Source organism: Vulpes vulpes, chromosome 15 (genome assembly GCF_048418805.1).
Source record: "Vulpes vulpes isolate BD-2025 chromosome 15, VulVul3, whole genome shotgun sequence".
Classification (NCBI taxonomy): Eukaryota; Metazoa; Chordata; class Mammalia; order Carnivora; family Canidae; genus Vulpes; species Vulpes vulpes.
Window position 1 is genome coordinate 107,380,369 of NC_132794.1, and position 12,210 is coordinate 107,392,578.

The 12,210-nt window shown below is 43.3% G+C and overlaps 1 protein-coding gene across 2 annotated transcripts in view; it reads right to left on the reverse strand.

The window, feature by feature from the left end:
- MCMBP (minichromosome maintenance complex binding protein) overlaps window positions 1–6,044 on the reverse strand; it is a 49,748-nt gene extending 43,704 nt beyond the window's left edge. Inside the window, exon 1 of one of the 2 annotated variants that reach the window (XM_072740234.1) lies at window positions 5,712–6,044. In XM_072740234.1, coding sequence (XP_072596335.1) covers window positions 5,712–5,769 — 58 coding nt within the window. In that variant the 5' untranslated portion in view covers window positions 5,770–6,044. The remainder of the gene's footprint in view (window positions 1–5,711) is intronic. The other variant, XM_072740233.1, reaches the window with a different exon arrangement.
- Between the last annotated feature and the right edge of the window lie 6,166 nt (window positions 6,045–12,210).

The window sequence follows — 12,210 nt, forward strand, 5'->3', positions numbered from 1 at the left end:
AATGAATCAAAGACCTAAATCTAAAGCTATAAGTATAAGACTCGTAGAAAATAGGTATAAGTTTTTATAGCCTGGCATTACACAATGAGTTCTTAAATATAGTAACTGAAGGGAAAAGAGATAAATTGGACTTTATGAAAATTGAAAACTTATACAAGTGCTATGAAAGTTTTTGCTTTCTTTTCCTTTACACAAATTAGTGAATTATGCACAAAAAAATGAAAAACTTACATCCAAAGACACTATCAAGAAAGTGAAGACAATCCACAAAATGGTAAAAAATATTTGCAAATCATATATATCTGATAAGTCTAGTATGCAGAATATACAAAGAACTCCTATCTCAATGACAAAAATACAATTAAAAAAATCTGCAAAGAAAAAAAATCTGCAAAGGATTTCAATAACATTTCTCCAGAGAAGATATACAAATGGCCAAGACACATATTAAAAGATGCTATTATCATTAATTATTAGGAAATGCAAATTAAAATCACAAGGAGTTACCACTTCACACCTACTAGGATGGTTATAACTAATAAAACAACAGAAAATAACAAGTGTTAGATGTAAAAACTGGAAGCCTCACACATTGCTGGTGAAAATTTAAAATGGTGCAGCCACTTTGGACAAGTTTGGCAGTTCCTCAAAAAATTAAATATAAAATTATCATATGACCCAGCAAACCTATTCCTAGGTATTACCAAGAGACCTGAAAACATACATTTACACAAAAATTTCCACATGGATGTTTACAGCAGCAACATTCACAATAACCAAAAAGTGGAAACTGAAGGGTCAATCCATGAATGAACGGATAAACAAAATAGGATATATCCATGCAATGGAATATTATTTTCAATCATAAAAAGGAATGCAGTGCTGATATAAACTACATGGTCGAATCTTGAAAATATTATGCTAAGTGAAAAGCCAGACATGGACGCCCACATTTTTATTCCATTTACATGAATGTCCAGAAGAGGTAAATCAAAAACAGAAGTAGACTGATTGCCAGGGAATGGAGGAGGGGGCAATTGGAGAGATTGCTAAAAGGTACAGAATTTCTTTTTGGGTGATGCAAATGATAGTGAACTACATATTTCTAAATGGTTAATTTCATGTTATGTGAGGTATAGCTCAAAAAAAAAAAAAAAAACTTGTAAAAATAAAGGCACTCAAGGACACCTGGGTAAACCAGTCAGTTAAATGGTCCGACTCTTGATTTTGGCTCGACTTGTGATCTAAGGGTCCTGAGACTGAACTTATAACAAATACTTTTTCTCAGTGGCCTACCAAGATCAGGCTGGTAGGAAAGATCTAAGGTACAAATCAAAGGGGATGGATTATTTGCCTAGAATCATGGTGATAGGGGCACTTGGGTGGCTCGATTGGTTAAGCTTCTACCTTCAGCTCAGGTCATGATCCTGGAGTCCCAGAATGAAGTCCCACATCCAGCTCTCTGTTCAGTGGGGAGTCTACTACTCCCTCACCTCTTCCCTTCACCCTGCTCATTCTCTCTCTCTTCTCTCTCTCTCTCTCTCTCTCTCTCTCTCTCTCGTGCACGCTCTAATACTTTTTTTTAAAAAAAGAATCATTGGGCAGGGCGCGTGGCTCAGCAGTTTAGCACTGCCTTTAGCCCAGGGCGTGATCCTGGAGACCTGGGATCGAGTCCCACGTCAGGCTACCTTCATGGAGCCTGCTTCTCCCTCTTCCTGTGTCTCTGCCTCTCTCTCTTTCTGTCTCTCATGAATAAATAAATAAAATCTTTAAGGAAAAAAAAATCATGGGGACAATAAAAAAGCAGACTTTTAGTCAACTTTATTGCTTTGAATTCTCTAAAATGCTAGTGATCAAATACTTCTCTCTGCCCTCCTTCACATACCACTTTTTTTTTTGTGAGCTAGTCTAGTTCTAGTTGTTAGATACAACCAAGGTGCCTTGAATATAACTAATAATGATATTGACCTAACCAACAAGCTAAAGAGCAAACAGTGAAAGAAATCAAAGTCGATATACATTCCTATCTTTTCACTATGCCATCACAGAGCCCAACAAAGATATGCTGAACTGAAGTATTTCTAAATCATAATTTAAACCTTTGGATCTCAATGTCCTGTACCTAAGATCTTTTAGAAACTCCAAGTGAAGCATTAAAGATATTTTCTGAAGGCTTACAGGAAAAAATTTACATATGAACCACTATAATGTGGCAGATACAAAATCAAAATACGGAATGATTCACAAAGATGAATTATCAACCCTGCAGTAATTATTGGCCACTCGCAGAATTTCAAAGTTTCTTATCTGAATGAAGAAGAATTAGGACTTGCATGTGAAAGTAACTCCTACCTGGTAGGATCATGAATTCTCTGAATTATTAATAGGAGGTCCACCAGAACTGTCCTAAGTCTAAGACTTGTGATCACAGTAACCATCCCAATTCATACTGTTTTTAACTGATTAGTCTTCCCACTGCCTCTCTCAGCACACGTTCCCTGAACATTTTCAATGTACAAGGTGTATTCCAAGCAATGAGGATATACTGGTGAGTCAGAAAGGGCCCTGAATTCCCTGAGTAAAAATGTAGCAAAGGAACTCAAGAATCAAGTTCAACAACTTGCCTTTCATATGTGAAAATTAATAAAGGGAAATCTCAGCTAAAGTTTACCTGGTATGCTAGAAGGGGAGGCTGGAACCCTGAGCTGCACAACCCTATGTCCATTACAAGAAGAAATGTCAATTACAGACCCCTAACAGAAGTACCTTCAAAATGAAACCATCAATTACAGGCCACTACAGGGAGAAGTGTATACTGCATCTCTGACAAGGGTCTACAATCTCTGCAACTAAGCCACTGAGAAACAGCATCACCCTCAACTCCTACTTCCCTCCAATGGGCTGGCTGTCCTTCAAAATAATCCATCCTAACTTCCTCCTTCTCTTAAAACAAAATTCCTCTCCTTTGTTTATGGGACTTGTCTGTGGTTTGCCATAGCTTGCATGTCCCGAATTGCAATTCTCTATTATTTCCCAACAAACCCACTTTTACTGGTAAAGTAACCTGCAGTTTTAGTTTTAAGTTTAACACGTTAAGTTTCAGGACATATAAAATCCTGTAGTAATCAAAGCAGGGGGTACCTAACTTACATTCTCAAAATAAGAGTAAGAGTTAGACAGGAAAGTGCAAGTAGAATGAGGAGGAGGAAACCAGGCACAGGAAACAGCTGCTGCAAAAGGCCTAGAGGCAAGGTTCAAAATCAAAGAACTGAAAGAGGGTTCAGTTGGAGGGGGAATGTGGTGATGAGGTTGGAGAGCTAGGTATGGTGGAGCCAAAGCCTCATAAACCACAACAGACATCTCTCTATCTGGGTGAAAAATCAATTTAAAACAATTTACTACAAGACCAAAAAGAGTCTACAAATTTAACACCTAAATTACTTCTCACAGAAACTTATCTGTAATGCTATTATAAAGATTTCCAACATGTTCACAGTGATAAAAATATACAATAAAAATATTTAGGGCAGCCCGGGTGGCTCAGCGGTTTAGCGCTGCCTTCAGCCCAGGGTGTGATCCTGGAGTCCCGGGTTCGAGTCCCACATCGGGCTCCCTGCATGGAGCCTGCTTCTCCCTCTGCCTGTTTCTCTGCCTCTCTCTCTCTGTGTCTCTCATGAATAAATAAATTCAAATCTTTAAAAAAAATAAAAATAAAAATATTTAGAACAGCTTCTACAAAAAAAAAAAAAAAAAAAAAAAACGACCATAGAGCAGTGTTATTTTCTTCCCTTTCCAAAAGACACAACCAATATGGGAAATTAAGACATTCTGTGGGGAAACCCATCAACAAGGTCCAGGTGCCCGCAACAATTTACAAAATTTATACAAAATATTATAAAGCCAGTATTTTATATCTAAATGTGTCCTTTCTGTCCTATAACAAGATGTGTCCCCCAGGATCATACACTTGAGGCACAAAAGTCTAACAAATACTTTCAAAACTACATCAAATATGAAATTATCTCATTCACTCATCCAGACTACAGTAGGTGCTATTTGCGCTATTATTATATGTGCTATATAAATTTTCTAAACAGCCATAACTGGAACCTCACCCTTAAGCGCAGAAACTTTTTACTTTTGATGGGCTTTCCCTAAAAAGTACCTATGCATCTACACCCACCAACCGTGCAGTTTAATCTTCACATTTCAAGGGCCCTTATTTGGGACATCGATTATGGGTTTCAGTATTCACTGTGAACGTCAGTTACTAGGATTTAGTAGAAAATGTGGGGATCCCTGGGTGGCTCAGCAGTTTAACGCCTGCCTTTGGCCCAGGGCGCCATCCTGGAGTCCCGGGATTGAGTCCCGCGTGGAACCTGCTTCTCCCTCCTCCTATGTCTCTGCCTCTCTCTCTCTCCTCTGTGTATCCTCATGAATAAATAAATAAAATCTTAAAAAAAAAAAAAAAAGTATACATGCCCCTTCCTCAAAGCACCCAATGGATATAGTGATTTTTTTTGGGGGGGTGGGGGGAAAGGGGCCTTTTTAAAAACATGTACACACACACACACACACAGTTCTAGATTTCTTCTTTAGCAGGTCGTTCCATGTTCACCGACTACCATCCGGATGCCTCCCTGGGCCTTCTAATTTGCTGCTTCTAGTTCTGGCTTGGGAAACCAGAAAACTGAACCAGTTCAAATTATAGGGAAAACGAACAAAGAACTGCTGAGTCCGTCCTGCAAGAAATACTTATGTTTACCGCCACCGGTTTTTAGCTGCTGGACTATCTGGCTTCCCCTGAAGCGTTCTCGCCAAAGCCCCGCGGTGCTCCAGCTGAACTAGGGCCACTCCTACCTGGAGCTAAGTTCGCTCCAGGTGCTGCAACCTAAGCGATCTCGGCTTTGCCTCGCACCGCTCGCTCCCGAGTGCGAGAGAGGAGGACGGAGAGGGCCAAAATGACCAGCTGCCCCGCACACAAAGCCCACATGAATCTTCCCCTCAAGGACGCTCAGCAGCAAAGTACCACTTGCAAAATCAACTGCAACTAAAATGTACTAATAAGCCTGCCTGCAGCGTCTTCTGCTCTTTCTACGTAGGGACCTCCTTTTGGGGCAGCTCCAACGCTTCTTGCCGTAGCTCCGGCCCGGGGGCAGACAGACGGGATACCACCGGGCAGGCTCTAAAGTCATCCTAAGAGGAAAACGAAAAATTGAGCCCCGACGCCCAATCTTATCTCGAAAAGAGAGGATGCGTGCGATAAAGAGTAGTTCGAGCCAACTTCGGGCGGCAGCGAGCACTCCCCCGACACACCGGAAGTTTTGAAATATCCTGCAGGCTCCCCGCGGGCAGAGCGCTTCTCCCCGCGCGGTCCCGGCGGGGCCCCGAGGGGGTCAGGGCCCCCCCCTGCGGGAGCTGCTGCGCGCGGGGCGCGGGGCACCGGGCGCGGGGCACCGGGCGCGGAGCACGCCCCCCCCCCCGCCCCGGGGCGCCGCCGACGGGAGCCAGGCCGGCGGTCACGGCCACCGCCGGCTCCTCGCCGCGTCACCTTGGCCGCTCGCGAGCCGCGAATCGGGCAGGTGGGAGCCTCGGCGCCGCCCGCGCAGGCCCGCCGGCCGCGAGAGCCTTCGGGGAGCCCCGCGTGCGGCCGGGCCCCGGGTCGGCAAACTCGGCGGCCCGCCCGGCCCGCCCCCGGCGCCGCCACTCACCGAAGAAGCCCTGCACGATCCCGAGCGGGTGGCTGAGCCAATCCTCCCCACAGGGCATCTCGCCGACGGCGGCCGGGGCGGCGCGGCCCGGCGTCCCGCGCCGCGGCGGCTCCTCCTCGGGGGCTCGGCCGCCCGCCGCCCTCCCACGCACCGCGAGCCTCGGGGCGCGCGCCGCCCGGCCTGCCCGCGCCTCGGGGAACCACGGCCGCGGCGGCGACTGCCGAGGAGCCGCGGGCCGCGGGCAGGAGGCGCGTGCGGGCCCCCAGCCTCCACTTCGCACAATGGCGGGAAATAGGCGCCGCCGACCGCGCTGCCTGCGACCTGGGTGGAGCTCGAGCGGGGAGGGGCGGCGGGAGCGCGCGGCGCGGCCCCGCGGGCGGGAGGAGGGGCGGGCCGGCTCGCGCGGGGGCGGGGCCGGCCGGGGCGGGGCCGCGACGCGGCGGCGACGCCCCGGCCGCCATCTTGGAGACGGGCAAAAGGAAGGGCACCCGGGGCGTCGGGGAGGGAGCCTGGCGTCGGGGCCCGAGGGAGGCGCGTTGCCTCTGATCACGCTGTGCAGGTGGGAAGGGGCGGCGGGGGGCGGGGAGGGGGGGCACTGCCTGTGTCTGATTGATTAATTCATGATAAGCGCCTTGCCCAGGTCGGAGGCCGCAGCAACCTGAAAAAGCACAAGCCCAAGGAGACCTCGAGGTCCTCTCTGGGCGAAATGAATGGGTGAAACAGCCCTTGGGGCCCACCCACCTCGTCTTGGTGCTGCTTTTGCTTTTTGTTTTTGTGTCACTCCTTTCTCTGGAGCCCTGCCTGCAACCCATGCAGGGGCTTTCCTTCAGTTGCATAAAGCCTTACCCCACTGGCGGAGGTAGACATTCACGCGAGGGGCACTCTGAAAAATCCCAAGCGACCTTTGCTGTCAACTCCAGCAGGAGGGTAGAGGGACCAGTTCCTAATTAGGAGGCAAGCTCATGACTGGAAACGTACCTGGTCGGCCTCTGCCTGGAGGCTGGCAGGTTCCTGCAGAAGGTGTGTACCGGCAGGCATACCTTAGAGATGCTGCTCCTTAACTACACCACCGCAATAAAGTGAAAATCAGAGTAAAATGAATCAAATGAATTTTGGGGGTTCCCAGTACAGATAACGATTATGTGTGTGCGGTACTGTAGCCCATTAAGTGTGCCATAGCATTATGTCTTTTTTAAAAAGTACATTAGTTTTAAAATAGTTTTGCTAAAAAGATGCTATCATCTGGGGGCACCTGGGTGACTCAGTCTTTTAAGCATCATCTTTAAAAAAAAAAAGATTTTATTTATTTATTCATGAGAGACAGAAAGAGAGGGGGGACAGGCTCCCCACAAGGAGCCTGATGCAGGACTTGATCCTGGACCTCGTTTGAGCATCATCTTGATTTCAGCTCAGCTCATGATCTCAGGGTCATTAGATGGAGCCCCATATCCAGCTCAGGGCTGAGCAGGGAGTCTGCTTGAATATTCTCCCTCTCCGCTCCTCTCCCCCAAATAAATAAATATATATTTTTTAAAGATGCTGTCATCTGAACTTTCAGCAAATCATAATCACCCATCATGGATCTTCATCACAAATACAGCACTAATGAAAATGTTTGAAATACCACGAGAATTATAAAATCTGTCACGGAGATACCCAGTGAGCAAATGCTTTTGGAAGAATACTGTCAATAGACTTGCTTTGAATGGTGTTCCTACAAACTTTCAATCTGTAAAAACAGACAAAAATGCAACATCTGTGAAGTGCAATAAAGCATAGTAGAACAACGTGCCTGTATCGAGATACCCTCAGAATGAAGTGGCATCAGCACACACAAAAGATCAAATCTAGGAGTAACCTTTTAGTATGGATATTTGGAAAATATCCAAGTTCAGCCATGAACTAGCATGTTTCTCTGAGGCCTGGAATGTACTTGGGAAAACTGCGGTATCAGCAGCCAAATATAGAGCTTGTTAACAGAAGGATGGTCTGAATGGAATCTGGAAAGTGGGGAGCCCAAGAACAAAAACTGAATTTAAGTTGCAAGCCCGACTTTGGGCAAAGTGGGGGCGTATAATTTGTACTTCTCATTGTGAACTAATTAATTAACATACTGGATTATACATCTGGCTCCTGTGAGTTTGCGTGAGTTGAGAAAATTGAGTTTCAAATCCAGGGCACTACTACCACTTCATTCATTTATTTATTTGTTTAGCAGAGAGGGTTGCCAAATCCCTGGTATTAAATGGAGAAATCCCATATTTTAGCTTCAGGACCTGTCACATACAAATTAAATGTATGCAGACATGAAAATGTCTGCTTTTAAGTCATAATAATATAAGATTTGCTTTATATGAATTGCAATTGGATACCAAGTCAGCAGTGACTAAGGACACTTCAGTTTTAGATGGTTACTCAGATATACTTAACGAGACACTGTGATGCTCTAAAAATGTCATTATTTTATAATATGAATGACTGTAACATTTAATTTTTCTGTAGGAACGCATTTGGTACCACTAATAAGTAGTTATGAAAATGTAAGAGGCCACAGCAGGGTCCAAAGAGTACATGGCTATGGCATGATTTTTTCCCCCACCACCAGTAACAGCACTTCTGCCCCCACTCCAAGCTTGAATTGTTAAGGAGGGCATTAAGTAATCCCATTTACCTTTGTAGGGTAAAGGAAAAGGATCCTTGAGGGCTTCCCTAAAATATGATATTTAATTAGGACTTGAAAAGATACCTAAGAGTTAACTAGGCAGAAAGTATGTGAGAAGAGTGTTCCAAGCCTAGGAAAACAAAGCTTATAAAGAAAAATTAAAATAATGATAATTTATTATATGACTTGGCTACTAATAGTGTTCATATAATCATAATAGTGTTAAAATTTGAATGTTGATCTAACCAACATTATAATTTAACTTTAGTGAGAGGTTGGGGGTAAAGGCTTCATATATATGATGAAGACAAAGATCAAAAGGGGCAAAATCTTCATTGTTCATCTAGGAAGTCAACACATAATGCAAACAGGGAAAACTTCAGAAGTGGGAATGTAATCATGTTAATTTAGAAACAAATACTGAATCAACTGAAAGTTGAATGTAATTGACTTCAGAGTGGGCTAATTTTTTTTTAAACATTCGCTAGTTTTCTACATACTTGTTATTAATTAGACCCCAGCTGCACAAGAATTTCCACTACATTGTAAGATCCTTGAAGCAGTGATTTTGGGTATCTATACAGTTTTATTTTCTAGCACCTAGAACAGTGCCTAGCACAACATAGGCGCACGATAAATGGTTGCCGAATGGATAATGCACGTTTTCCATCAGTTGCCTAAATTTCCTCTCTAGGTGTTTAGACATATTTTCTTGGGTATATTTTTTTATATAAATTTATTTTTATTGGTATTTGGATATCTTTTCCTGAGCTTTTAGGACCTGTTCCAGTCTGGACTTCTAGTCTGCCCTCTACCTCTGGTATTAAACTGTCTTCCTAGGGTCTCCTACCACATTATCCTAAAGGATTCTCTTTCCTTTCATGTTTTCATTGAGACTTTGAAAAAAATCTGTTCCCTCCTTCTTCCATACCTATAGATAGATTGCCTACGGAAGAACTGCATTTCCTACTTTCAGAGGTATTGCTGAGGCTGGTTGCCCAACTAGGGACTACATTTCCCAGCTGTCTTTCCAGTTAGTTGAGGCTGTGTGATTAGGTTCTTAACAAAGTACTGAGAGCAAATAAGATGTCTGGACTTCCACTTAAATTTCTTTCTTATGAGAAAATTTTTGGTCCAGATATGTTTTTTCCTTCTTTATTATGGATGGAATGGTGATGACTAGAATGACTCTGTGTTAAACACAGCCTGGATTTTCATTTGAACATTGCATTCTCCCTCTCCCTCTCCTTCTGCTCCTCTCCCCACCACATGGTCTAAATAAGTAAATGTAAAAAAAAAAAAAAAAAAGAAAAGAAAAGAAAAAGAGGGGCATCTAGGTGGTGCAGTCAGTTAAGTATCCAAATCTTGGTCTCAGCTTAGGTCATGATCTCAGGGTCATGGGATCAAGCCCTGTGGGGTCTGTACTCAGTGCGGAGCCTGCTTAAGATTCTCTCCCTCTCCTTCCCCTTCCTGCTCATTCTCTTTCTCTAAAATAAATAAAATAAATCTGGAAAAAAAAAAAGAAAGTGGCAATTTCTTACAAAGTTAAAAATACTTGACTATAAGATCCAGCAATTCTTTTTTTTTAAAGATTTATTTATTTATTTATGATAGACATAGAGAGAGAGAGAGAGAGGCAAAGACACAGGGAGAGGGAGAAGCAGGCTTCATGCTGGGAGCCTGACATGGGACTCAATCCCGGGACTCCAGGATCGCGCCCTGGGCCAAAGGCAGGCTCTAAACCGCTGAGCCACCCAGGGATCCCCAGATCCAGAAATTCTACTCCTAAGTGAAGTGAAAACAATGTCTACATGAAGATTTTTACACAGATGTTCATTGCACCTTTAATAATGATAGCCCCAAATGTGAAACAACCCAAATGTCCACCAACAAATGAATGAATAAATAAATTGCCGTATAGCCATACAATAAAACATTACTTAAAAAGGAAAAAATAATAAACTATGATTCACATATCATGGATGAAACCTCAAAAACATTATATTGATCAAAAGAAGGCAGGCACAAAAGAGTACATACTATATGATTACATTTATATGAAACTTACTAAAGTTGAATATGGGGAGGTGGGGGGCTGGGGTAATTGGATGATGGACATTAAGGAGGGCATGTGATGTAATGAGCTCTGGGTATTATGTAAGACTGATAAATCACTGGCCTCTACCTTTCTGAAACTAGTGATACATTATATATTAATTAATTGAACTTAAATAAAAAATAGTACCACCAAAAAACAAAAAGACGAATGCAAAATGTAAAAATAGAAAGTAGATCGGTGGTTGAATAGGGCTGGGAGTAGAACTTATGAAGTTATAAATTGGCTGGACAGAGGAACACAGGGAATATTCTAGGGTGATGGAATTATTCTACACTGGTATATATTTTTGTAGAAACTCATAGAATTATACGTTTACAGTTCATACAATTTATCATGTAAATTGTACCTCAATAAAAATGATTTATTATTATTATTTTTTGTAATAAAAATGATTTAAAAAGTAAAAAAGAAACAAGTAACATTAATTTTCAAAAAGATTTTATTTATTTAATTGAAAGAGAGAAGGTGGAGGGACTGAAAGGGAGAGAGAGAGAGAGAAACTCAAGCAGATTCCACACTGAGCATGGACCCTGATGTGGGGCTCAATTTCATGACCCTGAGATCATGACCTGAGCCAAAAACCAAGAGTCAGATGCTTAACCAACTGAGCCACCCAGGTGCCCCCAGATAACATTAATTTTAATAGTATGTTTAATACAACATATCCAAAATATTATAATTTGAATAATCAATATGAAGATCTTTAGTGCATATTTTACATTCTTTTTTTAAAACTAATTCTTTGAAGTCTGGTGTGTATTTTACACTTACAGCACATCTCAATTTGGACAGCTCCATGTCCAGTGCTCAATAGCCACAGATGGCCAGTATACCAGATTAGGCAGCACAGGAGAAATCGGGGCCTTCAGTATTCAGATCAGAGGAGGTAAGAATCTTGCTCAAATGCATTTTCAAGGGTCTTTTAATATCTCCCAGGTGAGCTAAAGAATCTAGTCTTGTGGCAAAGGTCAGATTAAGGATGTAGCTTTCCCTCCCACACTTATTAGGTTGACAGAAAAAGAGCTCAGGTCAGACAAGGAAGTAAAGAATGTTGAACCATCAGGAATAAGATGCCAGGAGCTTGGCCTGAAAGACTCTGCAGCTGGTCAAGCTTTAAAGCAAGTCTCAAGCCCCACGCTCATATGAGCAGAAAGTGGGCTACCAAAGCTGTACAGCCCCCAAAGAGGACATGCTTCCCAATGCCACTTGAGATATGGCCATGGAAGATCAAGGACAATGAGAAATCTCCCCGAGGGCAAAGCTGAGGCCAGGAAACACTATAGATTCGGGAAATACTTCCAGAGGCTTGAATCAGAGGCAAGCAGGACTAGTAAATATTCTCTACTATTGGGGCAGGCAGTACTTGCAATTTATGCCTAGCAGGATTTAATAATTTCTGTGAGACAGTGGGAGTCTCCATGGCACTTACCCTGTCCTTGCTCCCCGACCATCTCCATCTATTGTGTGTTATTGTCATAGCTCATGAGGAGCCACATCCAGACCTCAAGGAAAAGGCCAAGCTGCACCCAGAGATCTTGGACTTTTAATCTGGATGCATCTGGTTGCTTCCTGTGGAGAGTGAGTACGTTTGGGAAGAAGGGTTGGTATTTGGTGGCTGGAGGGACAGACTGTAATGGTGATTGTCACGTCATGTGCCCTTAAAATCTTCTTCCTCCATATAGAACAGTTACAGAGTTGTAGATAGGATGTAGCTACTC